The sequence below is a fragment of the Chiloscyllium plagiosum genome, unplaced genomic scaffold (assembly GCF_037043375.1).
Source record: "Chiloscyllium plagiosum isolate Xiang-an unplaced genomic scaffold, Cpla_swu_hap1 HiC_scaffold_33, whole genome shotgun sequence".
NCBI lineage: Eukaryota > Metazoa > Chordata > Chondrichthyes > Orectolobiformes > Hemiscylliidae > Chiloscyllium > Chiloscyllium plagiosum.
In genome coordinates, this window is record NW_028270171.1 from 14,505,891 (window position 1) to 14,530,194 (window position 24,304).

Below are 24,304 nucleotides of genomic sequence, written 5' to 3' on the forward strand. Positions count from 1 at the left end.
TTTTATGCGTTGATGTTGTTGAAATACCAAATATAACAGATGTCAGGGGTCTCAAGCCCACCTTCACCTGGATGCCATAGGCTTGGGGTCTACTCCCTGGTGGAATTTAAAAAAATTATCTATTTGGTCACAGGAAATGGCATCACTGGTTAGACTGATGCCTCCATCCCTATTTGCCCTGAGATGGTGATGGGATGCACCTCCTTGAACTGCTCAGAATGTGGAGCAGGTTCATCCACAGTGCCAGGCGGTGGACTCAGTGAAAATGAACAACCAACATCTTTATTCTTGAGGGTTCTACATAACCAGGCGTAGCTGCTGCTGCAGCTCCTGTGGGTCCATCGCTCCTTTGCCCATTTCCCCTTTCACCCCACCCCACAAGCAACTTTTGGCCCACCTACTAACACCCACTTCCTTGTGGTCAGGCGTCCTAACCAATATTGATGCTCGTTTGACAAGGCCATGCAGGCTTGATGGGCCAAATGGCCTCCTACTGAGCTGTAACACATCTGTCATTCTTCAGGGAGACTCCCTGTGGCCAGTGCAGGAATAATTCCAGGAAATCTTTTCTCCAATATCCTAAAGGCACGTGGGCAACAGGGATTGACCAATCACAATCAAAAGAAGTCAACCCCTTCCAACCTCTGGCCAGCTAACTTTTCTCTCAAGAATTTACCAACAACTTACGAGGTGGTGTGATGGCTCAGTGGTTAGCTGCCAGGGACCCGGGTTCGATTCTACTCTCAGGCGTGGAGTATGCATATTCTGCATGGATTTCCTCTGGGTGCTCCAGTTACCTCCCACAGTCCAAAGATGTGCAGTTTCGGGTGGATTGGCCATGTCAAATTGCCCACAGTGTCACAGAGATGTGCAGGCTAGGTGGGCTAGCTATGGGAAATACAAGTGTGCAGGGATATGGTAGTGGACTTGTTCTGGGTGTGACGCTGTTCAGAGGTCAGAGTTGACTCGATGGGCCAAATGGCGTCTTTCTGCACTGCCGGGTTTCTGCGATTCTATGACTGTAGCTTCCCTGTCCCTGTCTTCCTGGGTAATTTCTTCCAATGAGCAATAACTCTGCAACAAGAGCACTTCCAATATCTGATGTGACTTTGATTCATTATTTTACAGCCTTGGTTCCCTCGTCCTATTGGCCCCAGTACTGTGAACAATGTCTGTGATCAGACCAGCTTAACAGCCATGAAATTAAACCTCAAACCTTCACAGCTCTCCAAAGTGAATAATTCCAGGTCTTCAGGCCTGCATTCAACTCACTCCCATCCAGTCCTCATACTGATGGGAAACTGGATCATAAGTTACAGGAAAAGTAGCCTCCCTCTTAGCATCAGCTCCTACTATCCTCCCACTGTGGCCCACTATTAACACTCACCTTGTGTTCGATAATTAAGCTTCCAGTGTGCTAATGTTGAACACACGGTTTACAAAAATAATATATGTTTGAATGAGCTTGTCTGGACATAGTAAGTCCAGGGTAAGTGGGACTTCTGGCCCAGAGGGAGAGACAATGCCACTACCCCACAACAGCGTTGAATATGTCATAAATGCTGACTCAGCGGTGCAACACTGAGCTTACTAAGAAATGTTGCCAACATCCTTGGAGGGTTTGAGCTACAGGGAGAGGTTGGCCATCATGGGGCTATTTTCCCTGGAGCTACAGAGGCTGAGGGGTGACCTTATTGAGGTTTATAAAATCACGAGGGCCATGGATAGGGTGAACAGTCACGGTCTTTTCTCTGGGGTGGGGGGAGTCCAAAACTAGAAGGCATTGGTTTAAGGTGAGAGGGCAAAGATATAAAAGGGACCTGAGGGAAAACGTTTTCACACAGAGGGTGGTGTGTGTATGGAATGAGCTGCCAGAGGACGTGGTGGAGGCTGGTACAGTTACAACATTTACAAGGCTTTTGGATTAGTGGTGCTGGAAGAGCACAGCAGTTCAGGCAGCATCCAAGGAGCAGTGAAATACCTGATGAAGAGCTTTTGCCCGAAACGTCGATTTCGCTGCTCCTTGGATGCTGCCTGAACTGCTGTGCTCTTCCAGCACCACTAATCCAGAATCTGGTTTCCAGCATCTGCAGTCATTGTTTTTACAACATTTACAAGGCATCTGGTTGGGTACGTTAATAGAAAGGGTTTAGAGGGATATGGGCCAAGTGCTGGCAAATGTGACGAGATTAGATTAGGATATCTGGTCAGTATGGACAAGTTGGACTGAAGGGTCTGATTCAGTGCTGTACATCTCCATGACCCTATTTAGGTGAGATTGGGCACTCAATTTAAACAGGCAGGATCCTCCACACTGTGGCTAAATGGGATATCTAGCCTCTGGTTCAGAACAATGTGGGTTTAAACCCATATGTAGCAAAGTTTGAAAGGGTTAACAGAACCAACACGCTGGCAATGACTACTGAGTGTGTGTGTAAGGAGCTATGCTGTGATGATGTTTGATCACATGACTGACCTGAGAAAAGAAGGCACCAGCAAGACCTCCCACTCCCAGAAGCCACAGGGTAGTAGTCATGGGCGATTTCAACTTCCCAAATATTGATTGGAAGCTCTTTAGATCAAGTAGATTGGATGGAGCGGTGTTTGTGCAGTGTGTCCAGGAAGCTTTTCTAACTCAGTATGTAGATTGTCCGACCAGAAGGGAGGCCATATTGGATTTGGTACTTTGTAACGATAACCAGGACAAGTGATGGGTTTGTTAGTGAGTGAGCATTTTGGTGATGGTGACCACAATTCTGTGACTTTCACCTTGGTTATGGACAGAGAAAGGTGCGTGCAACAGGGCAGGTTTTACAATTGGGGGAAGGGTAAATACGATGCTGCAAGATAGGATCTGAGGAGCATAAATTGGGAGCATAGGCTGTCAGGGAAGGATGTCGTTGAAATGTGGAACTTTTTCAAGGAACAGATACGACGTGTCCTTGATATGTATGTACCTGTCAGGCAGGAAAGAGATGGTCATGTGAGGGAACCTTGGTTGACGAGGGAGGTTGAATGTCTTGTAAGGAGAAAGAAGGAGGCTTACATAAGGTTGAGGAAACAAGGTTCAGACAGAGCATTGGAGGGATACAGGATAGCCAGGAGGGAGCTGAAGAAAGGGATTAGAAGAGCTAAGAGAGGGCATGAAAAATCTTTGGTGGGTAGGATCAAGGATAACCCCAAGGCCTTTTATGCGTATGTGAGAAATATGAGAATAACGAGAATGAGGGTTGGTCCGATCAAGGACAGTAGTGGGAGACTGTGTATTGAGTCGGAAGAGATAGGAGAGGTCTTGAATGAGTACTTTTCTTCAGTAGTTACAAACGAGAGGGACCATATTGTTGAAGAGGAGAGTATGAAACGGACTGGTAAGCTAGAGGAGATATTTGTTAGGAAGGAAGATGTGTTGGGCATTTTGAAAAACTTGAGGATAGACAAGTCCCCTGGGCCTGACGGGATATATCCTAGGATTATGTGGGAAGCAAGAGAGGAAATTGCAGAACCTTTGGCAATGATCTTTTCCTCTTCACTGTCAATGGGGGTGGTGCCAGGGGACTGGAGAGTGGCAAATGTTGTGCCCCTGTTCAAAAAAGGGAATAGGGATAACCCCGGGAATTACAGGCCAGTTAGTCTTACTTCGGTGGTAGGCAAAGTAATGGAAAGGGTATTGAGGGATAGGATTTATGAGTATCTGGGAAGACACTGCTTGATTAGGAACAGCCAGCACGGATTTGTGAGGGGTAGGTCTTGCCTTACAAGTCTTATTGAATTCTTCGAGGAGGTGACCAAGCATGTGGATGAGGGTAGAGCAGTGGATGTAGTGTACATGGATTTTAGTAAGGCATTTCATAAGGTTCCCCATGGTAGGCTTATGCAGAAAGTCAGGAGGCATGGAATAGTAGGAAGTTTGGCCAGTTGGATAGAGAACTGGCTAACCGGTCGAAGTCAGAGAGTGGTGGTAGATGGTAAATATTCAGCCTGGAGCCCAGTTACAAGTGGAGTTCTGCAGGGATCAGTTCTGGGTCCTCTGCTGTTTGTAATTTTTATTAATGACTTGGAAGAGGGAGTCGAAGGGTGGGTCAGTAAATTTTGCAGACGATACGAAGATTGGTGGAGTTGTGGATAGTGAGGAGGGCTGTTGTTGGCTGCAATGGGACTTAGATATGATGCAGAGCTGGGCTGAGGAGTGGCAGATGGAGTTCAACCTTGTCAAGTGTGAGGCTGTCCATTTGGAAGGACAAATAAGAATGCGGAATACAGGGTTAACGGTAGGGTTCTTAGTAAGGTGGAGGAGCAGAGGGATATTGGGGTCTATGTTCATAGATCTTTGAAAGTTGCCTCTCAGGTGGATAGAGCTTGTAAGAAGGCCTATGGTGTATTAGCGTTCATTAGCAGAGGGATTGAATTCAAGAGTCGTGAGGTGATGTTGCAGCTGTATAGGACCTTGGTAAGGCCACATTTGGAGTACTGTGTGCAGTTCTGGTCGCCTCATTTTAAGAAAGATGTGGAATCTTTGGAGAGGATGCAGAGGAGATTTACCAGGATGTTGCCTGGAATGGAGAATAGGTCGTACAAGGATAGGTTGAGAGTGCTAGGCCTTTTCTCATTGGAACGGCGAAGGATGAGGGGTGACTTGATAGAGGTTTATAAGATGATCAGGGGAATAGATAGAGTAGACAATCAGAGACTTTTTCCCAGGTACAACAGAGTGTTACAAGGGGACATAAATTTAAGGTGAAGGGTGGAAGGTATAGGGGGAATGTCAGGGGTAGGTTCTTTACCCAGAGAGTGGTGGGGGCATGGAATGCGCTGCCTGTGGGAGTGGCAGAGTCAGAATCATTGGTGACCTTTAAGCGGCAATTGGATAGGTACATGGATGGGTGCTTAAGCTAGGACAAATGTTCGGCACATCGTGGGCCGAAGGGCCTGTTCTGTGCTGTATTGTTCTATGTTCTATGCTCTCCCACATTTCTGTGTGCAGTTGATGATTGATACACATCAACAGTTTGCACTAAATTTTATGGTGACCATTGACAATTGGAGAAACCCTGATTCCTGATGATTCTCCTTCCTGATGAAGGGCTTTTGCCCGAAATGTCAATTTTCCTGTTCCTCGGGTGCTGCCGGACCTGCTGTGCTTTTCCAGCACCACTCTAATCTTGACTCTAATCTCCAGCATCTGCAGTCCTCACTTCTGCCGAATTGGAGGAACCCGTCTGGTTCAGTAATCCACCTCAAGCAAGGAAATCTGCCGTCTTACCCCGGCCTGGCCGCTTTGTGACTCGAGACAGCAACGTGGTTGACTCTTAACAGCTCTCTGAGCAAGTAGGGATGGGCATTGAATGTTAGATAGTGACACCCACATCCAGTGGACATTTTTTTTAAAAATCAATACGCATTTGTATTCCTACACATTGGACAGAAAGCTTAGAAAAACAATGTCTTTTTAAAAATAACCTTTCAGGTGTTTCCAGGACAAGTGGGACTTCTAGTCCAGAGGCAGGGACATTTCTATGACACCAAACAGCCTCACACATAACACTAATGTTGACCCAGCAGTGCAGCCTTGAACTCACCATCATTCAGGTATCAGGGTCCAACTTTAACTCAGTGAATGGGTTTTCAATTGAGTTAAATCCTGCCCCAACAAGACTTATTGCCCGTTCCGCTGAATGGGAATAATCCCCACGTTTTTTTTAGATTGCCTACAGTATGGAAACAGGCCCTTCGGCCCAACAAGTCCACACCGACCCTCTGAAGAGTAACCCATCCAGTCCCATTTCCCTCTGACTAATGCATCTAACACTAAGGGCAATTTAACATGACCAATTCACCTGACCTGCACATCTTTGGACTGTGGGAGGAAACCGGAGAAATCCCATGCAGATACGGGGAAAATGTGCAAACTCCACACAGGCAGTCGCCCGAGGCTGAAATCGAACCTGGGACCCTGGTGCTGTGAGGCAGCAGTGCTAATGGTGTGGCACATGAGCCAAGCGTAATGCAGCTGCCCAGGTCAACATTCCATCCACAAGCAAGCCCATCCAAACCAGAATACATTGATCATTTAAGGATGGCACGGTGTCCCAGTGGTTAGCACTGCTGCCTCACAGCGCCAGGCATCCAGGTTTAATCCCAGCCTCAGGTGACTGTCTGTGTGGAGCTTGCACGTTCTCCCCATGTCTGCGTGGGTTTCCTTTGGGTGCTCTGGCTTCCTCCAACAGTCCAAAGATGTGTAGGTTAGGGTGAATTGGCCATGCCAAATTGCCCATAGTGTTCAGGGATGTTTAGGTTAGGTGCATTAGTCAGGGGTAAGTGTAGAGGAATGGGGTTGGGTGGGATACTCTTCGGAGGGTTGTGGACTTATTGGGCCAAAGGGCCTGTGTCTTACTGTAGGTTCATCAAATTCCTGCTTGTGGGATGTTGCTTACCCATGTAGCAATGGTCACCGTGCTCATAAGTCAATTATTGAGTTTGTGGAACAGGGTTAGGGTATATGCAATGGCATCCTGAATTAATTGCAATCCTCTCCCACAATGTATTTCTGGGAACATGCGATAGGTTTTCCTGGGATTACCCAGTTGTAGGAAGGATGATAACTATGAAACTCAGCTCAAGTTACCCGCTGGTAGGAACATTAAATCTTACATTTGTTTGAGACATAAGATTGCTGGAGGAGGAGCAGAAAGTTGGGGTGAAACAGGGTATGAACTGTGACCTTTAGCTAAATCCAAGGATTTTGGTCAAGCAAACAAGAGCAGGATTATACAATAAAAATAGGGCCATGGTAGTGTTGTAGAATAGGGAGACCAAGGGGTTCAGGTATATAATTCTTTGAAGTGTGTGTCACATGTAGACAGGGTGGTTAAGAAGGTGTTTAGCACACTTGCCTTCATTGCTTAGACCTTTGAGTAGAGGAGTTGGGACATGATGTTGAGATTATACTGGACATTGGTGAGGCCTCTTCTGGAGTAATGTGTGCAGTTCTAGTTGCCCTGTTGTAGGGTGGGTATTTGAGGAGCAGGAAAATCGACGTTTCGGGCAAAAGCCCTTCATCAGGAATACAGGCAGAGTGCCACCCTTCAGGCTCTCTGCCTGTATTCCTGATGAAGGGCTTTTGCCCGAAATGTCGATTTTCCTGCTCCTCGGATGCTGCCTGAACTGCTGTGCTTTTCCAGCACCACTCTAATCCAGAATCTGGTTTCCAGCATCTGCAGTCATTGTTTTTACATAGGACGGGTATTGTTCAGCTGGAGAGGGTTCAGAAAAGATTTATCAGTATGTTGCCAGGAATGGAAGGTGAGAGCTACAAGGAGAGGCTGGATAGGCTGAGACATTTTTCACTGGTGAAAATGTGTTGCTGGAAAAGCGCAGCAGGTCAGGCAGCATCCAGGGAACAGGAGAATCGACGTTTCGGGCATAAGCCCTTCTTCAGGAATGAGGAAAGTTTGTCCAGCAGGCTAAGATAAAAGGTAGGGAGGAGGGACTTGGGGGAGGGGCGTCAAGGTGAGGGTGATAGGTCAGACTGGGGTGGGGGCGGAGAGTCAGGAAGAAGATTGCAGGTTAGGAAGGCGGTGCTGAATTCGATGGATTTGACTGAGACAAGGTGGGGGGAGGGGAAATGAGGAAACTGGTGAAATGAGGAAACAAGTTCATCCCTTGTGGTTGGAGGGTTCCTAGGCGGAAGATGTGGCGCTCTTCCTCCAACCGTCGTGTTGTTGTGGTCTGGCGATGGAGGAGTCCAAAGACCTGCATATCCTTGGTGGAGTGGGAGGGGGAGTTGAAATGTTGAGCCACAGGGTGGTTGGGTTGGTTGGTCCGGGTGTCCCAGAGGTGTTCTCTGAAACGTTCCGCAAGTAGGCGGCCTGTCTCCCCAATATAGAGGAGGCCACATCAGGTGCAGAGGATGCAATAGATGATGTGTGTGGAGGTGCAGGTGAATCTGTGGCGGATATGGAAGTTTCCTTTGGGGCCTTGGAGGGAGGTGAGGGGGAGGTGTGGGCGCAAGTCTTGCACCTCCTGCGGTTGCAGGGGAAGGTGCCGGGAGTGGAGGTTGGGTTGGTGGGGGGTGTGGATCTGACGAGGGAGTCACGGAGGGAGTGGTCTTTTCCAGCAACACATTTTCAGCTCTGATCTCCAGCATCTGCAGACCTCACTTTCTCCTCAAACATTTTTCACTGGAGCATGTGAGTTTGAGGGGTGACGTGATAGAGGTTTATAAAATCATGATGGGTATAGATAAGGTGAATAGCAAGAATCTTTGCCCTAGGATGGTAGAGCTCAAAACTAGAGGGTGCATTATTAGGGTGAGAGGGGAAAGATTTTAAAAAGACATGAGGGACAATTCTTTTACACAGAGGGCAGGTTGCATGTGGAATGAACTTCCTGAGGAAGTGGTGGATGTGGGCATAGATACAACATTTGAAAGACTGTTGGATAAGTTTATGAATAAGATATGTTTGGAGGGATATGGGCCAGGGGAGGTTAGTGGGACCAGTTTAGTTTGGGGATTATGGTTGGCATGGACTGGTCGGACTAAAGGGTCTGTTTTTTTGTTGTATGACTCTAAACAATAGACTTCCCCAAAACATCATAGTTGAATGGTTTCCAGTTGAGCACAATGCATGAGTAAAGCTGTTACAAATAGCTAGCAGCAGTGTGTCATTAATTACTACTGCAATATTACATGTAGGGCGTCCACCCTCTGTGGTTTTGTATTATTTTGAAACAGCAATTTGTTCTAGTAAAAACAAAATATCGGGGTGGGGCCTGCCCGCAATATGAAACAAAGAAGTGCCAGAGAAACTCAGCAGGTCTCGCAACATCTTGTGGCGAGAGAAACAGAGTTAACATTTTGTGTCACGATTTGCCACTGGTGTTCAGTCAAAGCTGCTGCACAGAACAACACGAGTAAATGGAGCTGGAGGAATAAGCAGCAGAAATGATTGTGCCCTTGTTTGATAATGGAATCCAGATAGTTTTCTTGTCCCAATTGAAAACCCTTCTGAATTAATACTTTCTATTATTTAACATACAGATTTTGTGAATAGATCAATGAAAATTAATACTTTATATTTAATCTCTGATCACTCAGATATACATATATATATTTTATTTATAGGGCGGCACGGTGGCTCAGCAGTTAGCACTGCTGCCTCATAGCACCAGGGTCCCAGGTTCAATTCCAGCCTTGGTGACTATCTGTGTGGAGTTTGCACATTCTCTCTGTGTCTGCGTGGGTTTCCTCCGGGTGCTCCGGTTTCCTCCCACAGTCCAAAGATGTGCAGGTCAGATGAATTGGCTGTGCTAAATTGCCTGTAGTGTTAGGTAAAGGGGTAAATGTAGGGGTATGGGTGGGTTACGCTTCGGCGGGTCAGTGTGGACTTGTTGGGCCGAAGGGCCTATTTCCACACTGTAAAGTAATCTAATCTAAATTGCCCATATATATGTTAGGTGCATCATTCAGAGGAAAATGAGACTGGGTGGGCTACTCTTCGGAGGGTTGTTGTGGACATGTTGGGCCGAAGGGCCTGTTTCCACACTGTGGGGAATCGAATCAAATCTAATATATAGTGGATGGTGAAGAGTGTTATCTAAGGTTACAGAGAGTTCTTGATCAATTGAGTCAATGGGCTGAGGAGTGGCAGATGGAGTTAAATTTGGATATTTGAGAGTTATTGCATTTTAGTAATGCAAACAAGGACAGGACTTATACGGTTAATGTCAAGATTAGAGTGGTGCTGGAAAAGCACAGCAGGTCAGGCAGCATCTGAGGAGCAGGAAAATCGGTGTTTCGGGCAAAAGCCCTTCATCAGGCCCGAAACGTTGCCTGACCTGCTGTGCTTTTCCAGCACCACTCTAATCTTGACTCTAATCGCCAGCATCTGCAGTACCCACTTCCACCTTATACAGTTAATGTTGGGGCCCCAGTAGTGTAGTAGAAAAGGGAGAACTGGGGGCTCAGGTACATAATTCTTTGAAATTTGTGTCTCAAGTAGACACAAGAAGGTGTTTAGCACACTTCCCTTCATCATTCAGACTTCTGAGTATAGGAATTGGGACGTTGTGTTGTGGTTGTACAGAAGATTGTTAAGACCTCTTCTGGAGTAGTGCCCAGTTCTGCTATCGTAGTATATTATTAAACTGGAGAGGGTTCAGAAAAGATTTGCCAGGAGTGGAGGGTTTGAGGTCTAAAAATAGACTGGACAGGCTGGGACCTATGTCACTGGAGCATAGGAGATTGACAGGTGACCTTATTGAGGTTTATAAAATCATGAGGGGCATGGATAAGGTAAATGGCAGGTGTCGTTTCCCTGGGGATGGAGGTTTCAAAATAGGGGGCATAGTTTTAAGGTGAGAGGAGAAAAATTTAAAAAGAACGAGGGGACAACATTTTTACGGCGAGAGTGGTTTGTGTGTGGAATGAACAACCAGAGAAAGTGATGGAAGTGGGTACAGTTACAATGTTTAAAAGACATTTAGGTAAGTTCATAATTAGAAAGGTTTGGTGGAATATGGGTCAAGTGCAGGCAGGTGGGACTAGTTTAGTTTGGGATTATGGTCAGCATGGACTGGTTGGACCGAAGGGTCTGTTTCCGTGCAGTATGACTCTATGAGGTTGTCTTTATTGTATGGAATTTACAGCAGAATATTTAGGCCATTCAGATAAAGCTGCCCTGTGCTGTTCCACACGGTCCTCCGCCCACCCTAATTCATCTTAGCTTCTCAGATCTCTTTCTGCTTCGTCTAGTTTCCTTTCATTGCTCCTTTACACTTTCCTTCAGCTGCTGCAGGTGAGAGGGAGTTACGCTGTCCAACCATCCTCCTGAAATAACTCTTCAATGGTTTCTTGGATTTCCTAGCGACTATTCTGGACTTATGGCCCTTAGTTTTGGTTCTTCCCACAGAGCTTCTCTCCATCCGCCCCACAACCGTGAAGGCCTCCCAAGTTTCAAAGACACAAATTTCAAAGAATTAAGTACCTGAGCCCCCAGTTCTCCCTTTTCTACTACACTACTGGGCCCTAACATTAACTGTATAAGGTGGAAGTGGGTACTGCAGATGCTGGCGATTAGAGTCAAGATTAGAGTGGTGCTGGAAAAGCACAGCAGGTCAGGCAACGTTTCGGGCCTGATGAAGGGCTTTTGCCCGAAACATCGATTTTCCTGTTCCTCGGATGCTGCCTGACCTGCTGTGCTCTTCCAGCACCACTCTAATCTTGACATTAACCGTATAAGTCCTGTCCTTGTTTGCATTAATAAAACGCAATAATTCTCAAATATCCAAATTTAACTCTATCTGCCACTCCTCAGCCCATTGACTCAATTGTCCTGTTTCGCCCATTTTTCTGCTCCTTCTCCAACAATTGTGCACCTCAAACAAGGGCTGTAAGATTTAACATTCCTACTTGTGGGTAACTTGAGCTGACGGTGGCAGCCATCATCCTTCCCATTACGGGGAGAAATGCATTGTGGGAGAGGATTGGCATTGAGAGAAGAACTTATCACATCTTTCAGAGATACCCTATCCCTGTTCACAAACACAGTAAGTGACCTCTGAGCACAGTGGCCATTGCTATGTAGATGAATGCGATCCCACAAGCAACCATTTGATGAACCATTAACTTGGATGGGATTGGTAATGGTGGGAATAGTTCCTGAGGCAATCTCCCCCAATCCGTTGGCACCTTCTCCACATCGTGTTCATCATGTGCAGAACTGAGCGAGATTTTCCCCTCGACAGGACAGTGCATCGCTAAGTGTCACCTTACCTGGTAGCGGAGGCAAGTCACAGATGTGGCTGTTGTCCAGACTGAATTTCTCCTGTAGTTTAGCCTGAAGGGTATGAAACTGCTTATAGCGTCGGAATATGAAATATTTGCCTCCACCTTTCTGCTTCACCTGAATTGTGTAGACCTGCAGGAAGAACACAGGACAATTTTGATGAAAGGAATATGTGACCTTGCTCAGAAACGGAACTCCTGGGCACAGACATCCCAGGGCAATGTTTTGTTCAATTCTCTCACTGGAGGTGGCAAAGGCAGCATTTGTTACCCTAATTGCCCCTTGAAAAAAGCAGCTCGCAGCACTATTTCAGAGTCAGCCATTAACAACTCTTCCCTGTGAAGTCATATGTGGGGCAGACCAAGGAAAGACAGCAGATTTCCTTCCTTTAAAGGTATTAATGAAATAGAAGGATTTGACAGTAATCGCTAATAATTATGCTCCCGTAACTGAGACTGGCTCAAGAGTTATTAATTTAAATCAAATTCTATGTTGGGATTTGAACCCAAGACTGACTCTCAGGATTACTAATTGAGCAACATGATCACCATCCCCTGCTCTGCATTTGGGGCCCTTCGAGCCAAAGTCAGGGCACTGATTGCAACAAAAGCAAACTCCGACAGATTTCTCTCGATCTGAAATGACAGAAAATGCTGGAAAAAGCTCAACAATGTCTGGCACCACCTGTGGAGAGGGGATCAGGAACAACATCTCAAGTCCGCTATGACTCATCTTTAGAAAAGAGGGACAGGAAAGAGATGGATTTATAAGAAAGTTGGGAAAAACAATTGGAACACACATGAAGGTCAAGGCAAGGTCAGAAGGAAGGGAAGATTCACCATCAAAAATGTTAGTCAAAGATCACATGCCACCATTTACCAGAAGGGAATTTCCAAAAGTCAAATGGTTTTTGACTTATACAGACAATTCCATACTATCCATCATCAGTGATCAGGCAGAAGGAGCAGTCTTAAAGAAACAGCCTACAGCTTCACTAGATACGGAACTGTCCTGGTTCCTGTTTGATTACAGGACCATCCCTCACACATCTACAGGGATAGCTCCACCAGAGTTGTTGATGGGGAGTAGACTGTATAACAGGTTAAATCTGACCTTCCCGAACCTGGGAGGTGAGGGTGAAACAGCATCAGGAATGCCAATGCCAGGCACAAGACTCCACTAAGCGAGAGAGAGAGTTTATTTCAGGGAATGAAGTTTGAAAGTGGCCCCGTATGGGTAAGAGGCAGGTTCGACACGAGGTCAGGTGCAGTGATGTATAATGTTCGGGTGGGCATGACAATCCTGAACAAGCACGTGGACCATCAGAAAGCTGCAAACTCACAAACAGGGCAGGAATTGTATGCGGCTCCTCAACAGCCTTTCCGACTTTTAAGAAACCTGTGGGCTCTCCCTCTCCAGGGGTTGAAGAGACCTCGGAATCGAGATGGACACCGGTGGATGTTGCTGCCTCGATGCCTTTGCCGCCTGAAGAAGAGACTGAATTTCTTCCAAGATGCTGCAGGGACAAGAGGCTAGGGACTGTGTTACACATCTCCTGGATCTGAGGCAGAGTTAGAGGAACCTGACCCTGTGCTAAAACACCCCAGGAGGAGCTCCACAAAAGAAGAACCAGCCCATATCCTCGGACCCAGAGTGGGAGGGATGGAGTGATTGTAACAAGGTCAGCCAAGTGGACCGCATAGAATCTGAGTTCCCTGATTGGGGCTCTAAACCTGGTCCAATCAGCAAGCCTTTGCTGACAGATATTAACAGGAGTGTCAGAGAGTCACTCTGAGAGCTGGCTCTGAGGGAGCTGGATCAGTGTCAAGGACTCTCCATGTGTTAATAAAGGGTGACAGGATACTAGCCCCTGCGTAATTATTACAGTTTTTAATAAACAAGGACAAGCAGGTGCCTTTGCACATCCACACTTTCTAATCTCCCACCACTTAAGAAATACCTCTCTGCTTCTCCTACCAAAGTGTGATAACCCTACACATATCTACATTATATCCCAAAAGATCACTGACTTGCCCTGTCCTGTGCACAACCCATTGTCGTTTCGGGAAGAAATCTACTGCCCTTACTCAGTTCTGGCCTGCATGTGGATCTAAAACAATAGCAGAGTGGTTGGCTCCTAGCGACATGGTACTACATGCAGCACCAGACCTTGCCAACAGAGACAGTTAACATATTGTGTCTTCAAGTCGAGTCAGATTTTGGCACGAGAAACATTCCCTCTGCCTCCCTCCCCTACCACACCTACCTGAGACGCTGCTTGGAACACTCTGTGTTTATTTTACGCTGGTGAGAGATGAGCGGGAGACCAAGTCTCCCGTGCCAACAACTTGCCTCCCTTAATCAACACTCGCTGAGAATTGAATTAAATTGAATTTATTGTCACGTGTACCGAGGCACAGTGAAAAGCTTTGTCTTGTGAGTAATACAGGCAGATCACAGAGGCTCTATTCCTGATGAAGGGCTTTTGCCCAAAATGTCGATTTTCCTGCTCCTTGGATGCTACCTGACCTGCTGTGCTTTTCCAGCACCACTCTGATCTAGAATCTGGTTTCCAGCATCTGCAGTCCTTGTTTTTACCGAGATCACAGAGTTAAGTAGCATAGATAGTAAATAATAGGCAAACAGCAGCAAAAACAAAAACACAGGTACAGGTGAATGTTAAGAGTGAAGAGAGAATATACAGGGATTGGCTAGGATCTTGCTGTGCACCTGTTATGAGCACATATGGCTCCCCCAGCACACACCTGAGGTAAGGGCATACGAAGATGGGGCACTACTCAGCTATTCAGCCCCTCGACCCCATTCCGCCCTTTAAGAACGTCATGGCTGATTTGATTGTCCCCACAAATCTACATTTCCTGCCTCCTCTCTATCCACCCCTGCCTTACAAAACCCAGTCATGGATTCTGCTTCTGTCACCTGTGAGGAAAGAGTCCTGGCGACGTGTGACTGGAAGAAAAAAGAAAATGTCTTCTCACCTTCCCCGTCTAAAAAGTGTGACCCTCTACGTTTATGTAGCGCCCCTTCATTCTAGATTCTCCCACTGTAGAAACAGTCTGACCACATCTAAACTGCTACACACCTCCCCCCCGCCTCCCCCCCACCTCAGGATCCCTGCTGTTTCAATCTGCATGTGTTTCCAAATCTCCCCTCCCCCGACCTCATCCCAAATGCAACCCTCCATCTGCCTTCTTGAACTGTCCTACCTGTCCATCTTCCTTCCCACCTATCCCCTCCACCCTCACCTCTGACCTATCGCCTTCATCCCCACCTGCATCTACCTGTTACCTTCCCAACTACGTTCCCCAGCCCCACCCTCCCTCCAACCCCTATTTATCTCTCTGCCCCCTTCATCCCCACCATCCCCACCACCACCCCACCCGCCCCACCCTCCCCCCCCCAACATTCCTGATGAAGAGCTTATGTCTGAAATGTCAACTCTCCTGTTCCTTGGATCACAAGACAGAAAAACCTGGTTTTGGGCTGTTTTGCAGCTGATTAAAGAGTGATTTTCTTTCTGAATGACTGTACTTAGTGCATGTTTATTTAGAGAGAGGCTAACTCATTTCCTGACCTGCTGTGCCACACTTTTCGGCTCTGACTCTCCAGCATCTGCTCCTGCCAGCTAGCTCAGTTGGCTGGGGAGCAGGTTTGTGGTGCAGAGTGATGTAGCTTTACTTGCTGTGTTGGACAAAGTTAAAAATCACACAACACCAGGTTATAGTCCAACAGGTTAATTTGAAAGCACTAGCTTTCGGAGCGTCACAACCACCCGATAAAGGAGCAGCGCTCCGAAAGCTAGTGCTTCCAAATAAACCTGTCGGACTATAACCTGATGTTGTGTGATTTTTAATTTTGCCCATCCCAGTCCAACACCGGCTCCTCCACATCATTCCTGTATTGGCTGAGATCAACATGAAGGTCCCACCTTCTCAACCTCACCCCTTACCTGAGGCATGGTCACCCTCAGGTTAAACTCATCACCAGTCCTCTCTTGAATGAGAGAGCAGCACTATGCTGACTCTTATTTTTATATGTTTCGAAAGAGTCTCCTTTTATTTTTTTTTTAAAACTCAAGCAGACGCAAACCTAGCTTGCCCCAAACTCTCCTCATTAATCCATTCCGGGCACAAGTCTGGCAAACCTTCCCCTGAACTGCCTCCGAGGATCCTTAAAGAGGTAGGATACTCACAATGTGGCTGCTGAATCCTTTGCTATGTTCTGCATCAGCAATGTGGGCAGATATCGGCACGTCGTCTGGAAGCTGATCGTAATCACTGAAACGAGTAAGAAACATCTTATCCTCTGCTCACAGGCCCCCACTCTGCCCTCCCTCCCTAGTTCCCTGGGAATCACTTCCCAACCACCCTCCTCCTGCTGTGTCCCCCAGCAGGGGAATAGAGTGCATGTAATTGTGCCTGATCCTCACCTCTTCTCCCTCAGTTGTCGTTGCATCTCTGCAATTGGTGTCGCCCTAGCAGAGCCAGTAAAATAAAGGAGAGAGCAAATGATTAATTAAATCTGTTCGCAAATATCGCGGGTAGGGCCTTTTATGTGAATCTGAAACCAAATTTGAGGAAGTGTGACTAGCAAAATGAGCTGCTGTAGAGTACTCTGTGTTTGGGAAAAGAGTTAGCCTCTCTATATATAAACATGCACTGAATGCAATCATTCAGAAAGAAAGTTGCTCTTTTATCAGCTGCAAAACAAAAAGTCCAAAACCGGTTTTTTTTCTTCTAATGTGGCCATCACGTCATTTCTTTCAGACTGGCTGGTCTGGTTTTTCTGAGCTGCTTATCAACACATCTAAAGGAGCCTAGAAATTGCAGGATGGAGTTTCTGCAGCTACGGCACGGAACATGAATTGCAGGGTAAAGAGAGTTACACTTCGTTTGTGCTTGGTGTGGCACCAGGGCTTCACAAAGTTCTTCACAAAGCTGAAAAAGTGCTTCCTTATTGTTGTCAGCAGAAACCCACAAGAGCTGGCACAGACCCTGCAGTTTCATATCCATTCCTTCACGCTTCCTGCAAATGTGGAGCAAGACGTTTGATAGCACACCTCCTCAAAGCATTGTTTCAGCGCAGTAGGAGACCATCCACCTGCTGGCTCTGTGGCACAGCGATTCAGCTCGTGTTGCAAGGAAGTAGGGAAAAGGAAGGCAAATGGACTATCCAACTTCTCATTCATAGGATGACGGCTTCGCTGGCTAGGCCAGGATTTATTGCCCATCCCTTACTGCTCAGAGGCAACCACGTTGGTGTGGGTCTGGACTTATATATATAGGCCAGGCCAAGCAAGATTTCCTTCCCTAAAGGGCATGAGTGAATCAAAAAGGTTTCTTGGACAATTGTTTAATGATTACCACAAGACTCCTAATTCCAGACTTTTTTTTACTGTATGTGGCAGGATTTAAACCCACATCTCCAGAACATTAGCTGTGGTTCTGGTTGTGTAGTTTAGCAACAATCCCACTAGGCCATTGCCTCCCCAATGGATCAAAGCCCTTCAGCGACCTTATGCCAAAAACGTTGATTCTCCTGCTCCTCGGTTGCTGCCTGACCTGCTGTGCTTTTCCAGCAACACATTTTCAGCTCTGATCTCCAGCTTCTGCAGACCTCACTTTCCCCAATAGATTTGTCAGATCTGATTGAATGGTGATGCAGGTCAAAGGGCTGAATGACTTCATTCTGTCCCTGTGTCACAATGCTCCCTCACCCCACCTTGCAATTTTGTTTGTCATTAGACAATTACTTGAATGTCACGATTAATTCAAACTCCACCATGATCTCAGTCTGAGCTTTCCAGACCCTAACCACTCTCTGCTTGCAGGCGGTTTCTTTTCTTTGGGTTAATTTTATCAGCCACTGTCCACTTGAAAGGGAAAAGATCTCGATTGGACCTTGCCTCTGAGAGTGAGCACTGAGTGTCTTTTGCGTGCAAAACCCCCACCTAATGAAGACACTTGCCCTTCTGTAAGACAGGCGCCACTCCCTCTCCCCTCCCCCAGGGATTTCCTGTAATGTCCTGAGACCCCTCACTGCTATGTTAATCTTATAACATTTGTAGAACTTTCAAGGTTTCTTTCCTCGGAGTCACTGTCGATTTTGTTTTGCCTTTGAGATGCTTCCTGTTCTCTTTAGAGGTGTACTGTTTGCTTTATTGCCCTTATCTTTGTCTGTAGGTATGCCGCACGCGAAACATTTCAAAGTGATTTCCAGTTAACAATTGGCTCATAGAGATGAATTACTTACCCTTCGCTACCACTCCCATAACCTTTGTGTTCAAACAATTGAGTTCAAGTTACCAATCTGATTTAATCTCCTTTGTGTCTTCTGCACACTTTTACAAAACTAACAGTATTACTATAGTCACAATATGGAGCCAGAAATTAAAGTCATTTTAAGTTTTGTTGTCCACCTTCTTTCATTATGTGACACCCCTCTGAGTTTGGGTTCCTTATAGACTGAGAAGACTCCTCAGTCTTAGATTTCAAACTAACACTATTGTAAATTAATACCAAACACTGCTGGCTCTGATGTGGAGGTGCCGGTGTTGGACTGGGGTGTACAAAGTCAGAACTCACATGACACCAGGTTATAGTCCAACAGGTTTATTTGAAATCACAAGCTTTCAGAGCGCTGCTCCTTTGTCTAGTGACCTCACTCTGAAAGCTCGTGATTTCAAATAAATGTGTTGGTCATGAGGAAGAGTTACTGGACCTGAAACATTAACTCTTGATTTCTCTTCACAGATACTGCCAGACCTGTCGAACTTTCCCAGCAATTTCTGTTTTTCTTTCTGTTGGATTATAACCTGGTGTTGTGTGAATTCTGACCACTGTCGCTGCCATTGTAGATATATTGGGCTCTGATTTAAAGTTAGATTAGGTGTGAACTAATCTACCTTCTGCATGTGTTCATATCCATGTTATCATCTATTTTACAGCAGGGTTCCAGGCTGTCCCTTCTGTTGCGTTCTAACACCTCCCACTCTGTGGTATTTATACTCAATGATGTGCAGCTCTGTAACATTATTGCAAGGCTGCCTCTGGGTCACCGTGCCCTTGCCCAACATTTTCACCCTCATATGTGCTGCGCTGAATTGGATACAACACTCCAGTTGAGGCGAAACCAGTATTTTATGAGGGTCTACCATAAAGTTCTGGCCTTTGAACTTTAAGCCTCTATCTATATAGGATCTACTCTAAGTACATTGTGTCCTTGAATCTCATACACCTCACTGACCACTTTGTCAAACTGCCTCATTACCTTCACTGATACACACCCTCAGGTCTCCCTTCTCCTGCACCCCCTTCCCAATAGTGCCTGTTCTTTTGGAGCGAGGGCAGAAATTGCTGGAGAAACTCATCCGGTGTGGCAGCACCTGTGAAGAGAAAGAGAGAGAGAGAGAGCAGAGTTCATGTTTCAGGTCTGGTTACCCTCCTTCAGAACCCGCTCCTCACCCTTCCTACCCAAATGTATCATTTCACACATTTCAACATCAAATTGGCTCTGTCATGTGCCCACCAGCCTTCCCCCGTCAACTTGACTGACACCTGATTTGCAAATGTTGTGAGTAAGGGATTTGGGATTCAGTCCCTTGACCACTTCATGTTCAACCCTTTTACCAAGTGGATTGGGATCTCTCATATCATGGCACCAACAAGCCAATCGAACGCAGACTGAAGGCTCTCCTGACTGTCGGTGTGAGAGCCTTGGGATATTTGGAGGAAAACTGTTCATTAACCATTTATCCTTTGGATCTTCTCCTTGTGATTTCTTTTTTTCCCATAATTCCTTGGAATGTGAGCATCACTTGGTAGGCCTGGCATGGATTGACCACCCCTGGGTGTCTTCATTTATCCAACAAGTGATGTCCATCTGCACCAACCTTGAGGGAGGAGGACTCTCATGAATATTCCTCCGCATAGATGTGCTACAGCACAAAACAAGTCCATTCAGCCCATCATGTCTGTGCCAGCTTCTGAATAAGCATCTCACCCAGTGCCATTCTCCTGCCCTCTGATCATACAATCTGACATTTCTCACACAATACAGAGTGGTGATGGCCTCATGGTGTTATTGCCAGACTGTTAATCTGGGGACCCCCGTTCAAATCCTGTCCATGGCAGAAGTTGGAATTTGAATTTGATTTTTTTTAAAAATCTGGAATTAAGAGTTTAGTGATGACCATGAATCTGCTGTCAATCATCAGAGGAAAAGCCATGACAGAGACTAAAAAGTGAATTCAATAAAATTGTGGAATTTGAAAAAATCTGGTGTAATGGTGACCATATAACTGTTTTTGATTGCTGTAACACCCCATCTGGATCACTAATGTCCTTAGGGAAGGAAATCTACCATCCTTACCTGGTCTGGCCTACATGTGACTCCAGACCCACAGCAGTGTAGCTGATTCTTAACTGCCTTCTGGGCAATTAGAGATGGGCAATAAATGTTGGCCTAGCCAGCGATGGTCACATCCTGTAAATGAATTTTTAAAAAAATACACAGATTTGGGGGCCAGAGTTGAAGCATCAATCAGAGAGGTCAGCACACTTTCCAATTTCTACATTTTCCTCCTCTCGTCCTGTTGCCTGGCAATGTTCCAGTCAGGCCTGAATAGATCCAGCCACCACACTTTCCGAGTAAACCATTCGAAAAGTGAACAAGCACAAGGTGAAAGTTTACAAAAGAGGAAATAATTGAATTTCTCCAGAGCTTTTCACGTCTGTCCTTGAAGAGAGACACTAGACCAGTGATGTTATTGCTAGAATATGATTTGAGAGATCCAGGTAATGTTCTGGGGGATCTGGGTTTGAATCAGAATTTGAATTGAATGAAATAACCGGAAGTAATGATGATCGTGAAACTGTTGCCAGTTATCAAATAAAATCCATCGCTGATGCCCATTATGGAGGAAAATCTTCCATCCGTATCCAATAGAATCCCTACAGTGTGAAAACCCACTGAAAAACATCCCAACCAGACCCAATCTATCCCTGCACTTCTCATGGACATCCCTGATGATGATTTAGCATGATTTAGCATGGCCTATCCACCCAACCTGCACATCTTTGGACTTTGGGAGGAAACCCAAGCAGACACAGGGAGATTGTGAAATTCCACACAGACAGTCACCCGAGGCTGGAATCAAACCCGGGTCCCTGGCACTGTGAAGCAGCAGTGCTAACCACTAAGCTACCATGCCACCCCAAATGGGCCTACCTATGACTCCACACCCACTGCCATCTGGACAACAAAGGGTGGCGATAAATACTGGGCTAACTAACGATGCCTACACTCCGTGAATGAATAAAGCAACAAAAAAAATCTTTTTGATGGTTGGCCAGACAATCTTAGGGTCATTTCTCTGACACCTGTCCTTTCTATTAGTATTGGACTTCTGAATGGAGCTCTCAAATTTAAAATTTAATGTTGATCTTGCTTTTTGTGCACCTTCGTTGCAGCTGTAACTTTGTATCTCTCGCTCTGTTCAATCACCCTATGATCTTTGTATGGTATGATCTGTCCGTATTGTGCACAAAACAAAACTTTTCACTGTACCTAGGTACATGTGACAATAAATAATCAAATCAAATCAACTCAAATCAAATCAAGCTATTGACACCATATGAGGAAGGATGAGCAAACAAGTTCTATGGCAGAAAATAGGCTCAGTTGTGATGAACAGAGATGGTTTATTACATATGACTTAGTGTGAACTGTTTTATACAATAGTGCTTGAATCTTAGAATTAACTTTATTGTCACGTGGACTCACGTGAGTACATTGACAAGATCAAAAGTCACCACTGATGGTGCCACCTTAGGTACAAAGGTACCTGGGTACAGATTCTTCAGTACAAATGCTTCGGGAAAAAAATAATTTGAATAATAAATAAATAACTAGTTAGGCATTACAGATCATAGGAATACATTAGAAAAGTAAAGAAATAAGAAGTTCAGAATAACAGACTTTCCAACATAGTCCACGCTGAAACCCTGTTTCCTGTCCTGCTGGGTCTTGACCCCAGTCCTGCTGGGTCTTGACCCCAGTCCTGCTGGGCCTTGACTCCAGTCCTGCTGGGTCTTGACCCAAGTCCTGTTGGGCCCTGACCCTAGTCCTGCTGGGCCTTGACTCCAGTCCTGCTGCGCCTGGACCCCAGTCCTGCTGGGGCTGGACCCCAGTTCTGCTGGACCCTGACTCCAGTCCTGCTGGACCTTGACTCCAGATTGTGCTGGGCCTTGACTCCAGTCCTGCTGGGTCGTGACTCTCGTCCTGCTGGGCTTTGACTCCAGTCCTGCTAGGCCCTGACTCCAGTCCTGCTGGGCCCTGATCCAGTCCTGCTGTGCCTTAACGCCTGTCCTGCTGGGCCCTGACTCCAGTCCTGCTAGGCCTTGACCCCAGTCCTGCTGGGCCCTGACTCCAGTCCTGCTGGGCCTTGACTCCAGATTGTGCTAGCTCTTGACTCCAGTCCTGCTGGGTTTTGACTCCAGTCCTGCTGGGCCTTGACTCCAGATCATGTTGGCCTTCACCTCGAGGCTCTCGAGACTGGGAGACCGCTCTGGGATCACTTTGAGGCAGGAAGGACAAGCTAAGCCACAGAGAGATCACCGTGCTGGGCTGGGAGACCACCACACTGGGCCATGGCGAGACTGCCTGACAGAGACTGCTTTACAGCCAAGGAGTGAAGATTTTGCTGTAATGTAGGAAATACAGCAGCCAATTTGTACTCAGCAAGCTCCCACAACCAACAACATGAGAAAAAAACATCAAATAACCTGCTTTGACAAAGTTCTTTGAGGGAAAACCTCATGGACTGGGACAACAGTGAGGCCTCTCCTGACCTTCTTTGAAGCCATCCCATACAATCCTTTACTGAGAGAGCTGACAGAGCCTTCGATTATTGTTGCGGAGATGTGGGTGTACTGTATCTTTAAGAGAGTTGAAAGCTAGCAGTGACAGCACCAAGTATTCTCAATAACACACAATGTAACATGTGCTCCAGCTACTGAGGTAGCTAGTTGCCTGGAAACGACAAAACAGATTCGAATTAGGCCAATTGGTTTAAATTATACCCCGAAAAATACCAAACTCCAATCCAGTTTGAACTGAGTATATTGACAATCTTAAAAGCCAATGACACAATCCAATGCTTTGGGGGTATAAGACAGGGGGAAAATTGAACAGTTGGGAGGAGAACTGTCAAGCTACTAGCGTGTAAAATGACTACCTGAAAAATAGCTCGCTTAAAGGTATCTTTAGCGATCAGTAACCTGTGCAGCAGAATCCCTAAGAAGAAGAAAAGAAGACACAGGAATATCCAAGTAGAAGAAGCGAAAGCTGCCTAGTTTTGAGGTAAGAAGTTTTGTTTTGTAAATCGTAATCAGGAGTTTAATCGGACTGGTATTATAGAAGGGAAGGTAAAAGATAGGTTAGAGGAAGGAATTGTAAGTAGTTGCTAGTTAATTATTTTCTGTTATACTTTAAGAAATAATGTTATTAATTTTTACTTTCAATAGTTCTTTGCCTATCAAATTTTCACAGATTGCTTTATTGCCCTTATCTTTGTCTGTAGGTATGCCGCACGCGAAACATTTCAAAGTGATTTCCAGTTAACAGTTGGCTCATAGAGGTGAATTACTTACCCTTCGCTACCACTCCCATAACCTTTGTGTTCAAACAATTGAGTTCAAGTTACCAATCTGATTTAATCTCCTTTGTGTCTTCTGCACACTTTTACAAAACTAACAGTATTACTATAGTCACAATATGGAGCCAAAAATTAAAGTCATTTTAAGTTTTGTTGTCCACCTTCTTTCATTATGTGACACCCCTCTGAGTTTGGGTTCCTTATAGACTGAGAAGACTCCTCAGTCTTAGATTTCAAACTAACACTATTGTAAATTAATACCAAACACTGCTGGCTCTGGTGTGGAGGTGCCGGTGTTGGACTGGGGTGTACAAAGTCAGAACTCACATGACACCAAGTTATAGTCCAACAGGTTTATTTGAAATCACAAGCTTTCAGAGCGCTGCTCCTTTGTCTAGTGACCTCACTCTGAAAGCTCGTGATTTCAAATAAATGTGTTGGTCATGAGGAAGAGTTACTGGACCTGAAACATTAACTCTTGATTTCTCTTCACAGATGCTGCCAGACCTGTCGAACTTTCCCAGCAATTTCTGTTTTTGTTTCTGTTGGATTATAACCTGATGTTGTGTGAATTCTGACCACTGTCGCTACCATTGTAGATATATTGGGCTCTGATTTAAAGTTAGATTAGGTGTGAACTAATCTACCTTCTGCATGTGTTCATATCCATGTTATCATCTATTTTACAGCAGGGTTCCAGGCTGTCCCTTCTGTTGCGTTCTAACACCTCCCACTCTGTGGTATTTATACTCAATGATGTGCAGCTCTGTAACATTATTGCAAGGCTGCCTCTGGGTCACCGTGCCCTTGCCCAACATTTTCACCCTCATATGTGCTGCGCTGA

At 45.8% G+C, this 24,304-nt stretch overlaps 1 protein-coding gene across 1 annotated transcript in view; it reads right to left on the bottom strand.

The window, feature by feature from the left end:
- ncf4 (neutrophil cytosolic factor 4) overlaps positions 1-16,412 on the bottom strand; it is an 86,951-nt gene extending 70,539 nt beyond the window's left edge. Inside the window, exons 1-3 of the mRNA XM_043679769.2 lie at positions 16,234-16,412; positions 15,997-16,081; positions 11,771-11,915 (exon numbers count right to left, since the gene is read on the bottom strand). Coding sequence (XP_043535704.1) covers positions 11,771-11,915; positions 15,997-16,081; positions 16,234-16,259 — 256 coding nt within the window. The 5' untranslated portion in view covers positions 16,260-16,412. The remainder of the gene's footprint in view (positions 1-11,770; positions 11,916-15,996; positions 16,082-16,233) is intronic.
- Between the last annotated feature and the right edge of the window lie 7,892 nt (positions 16,413-24,304).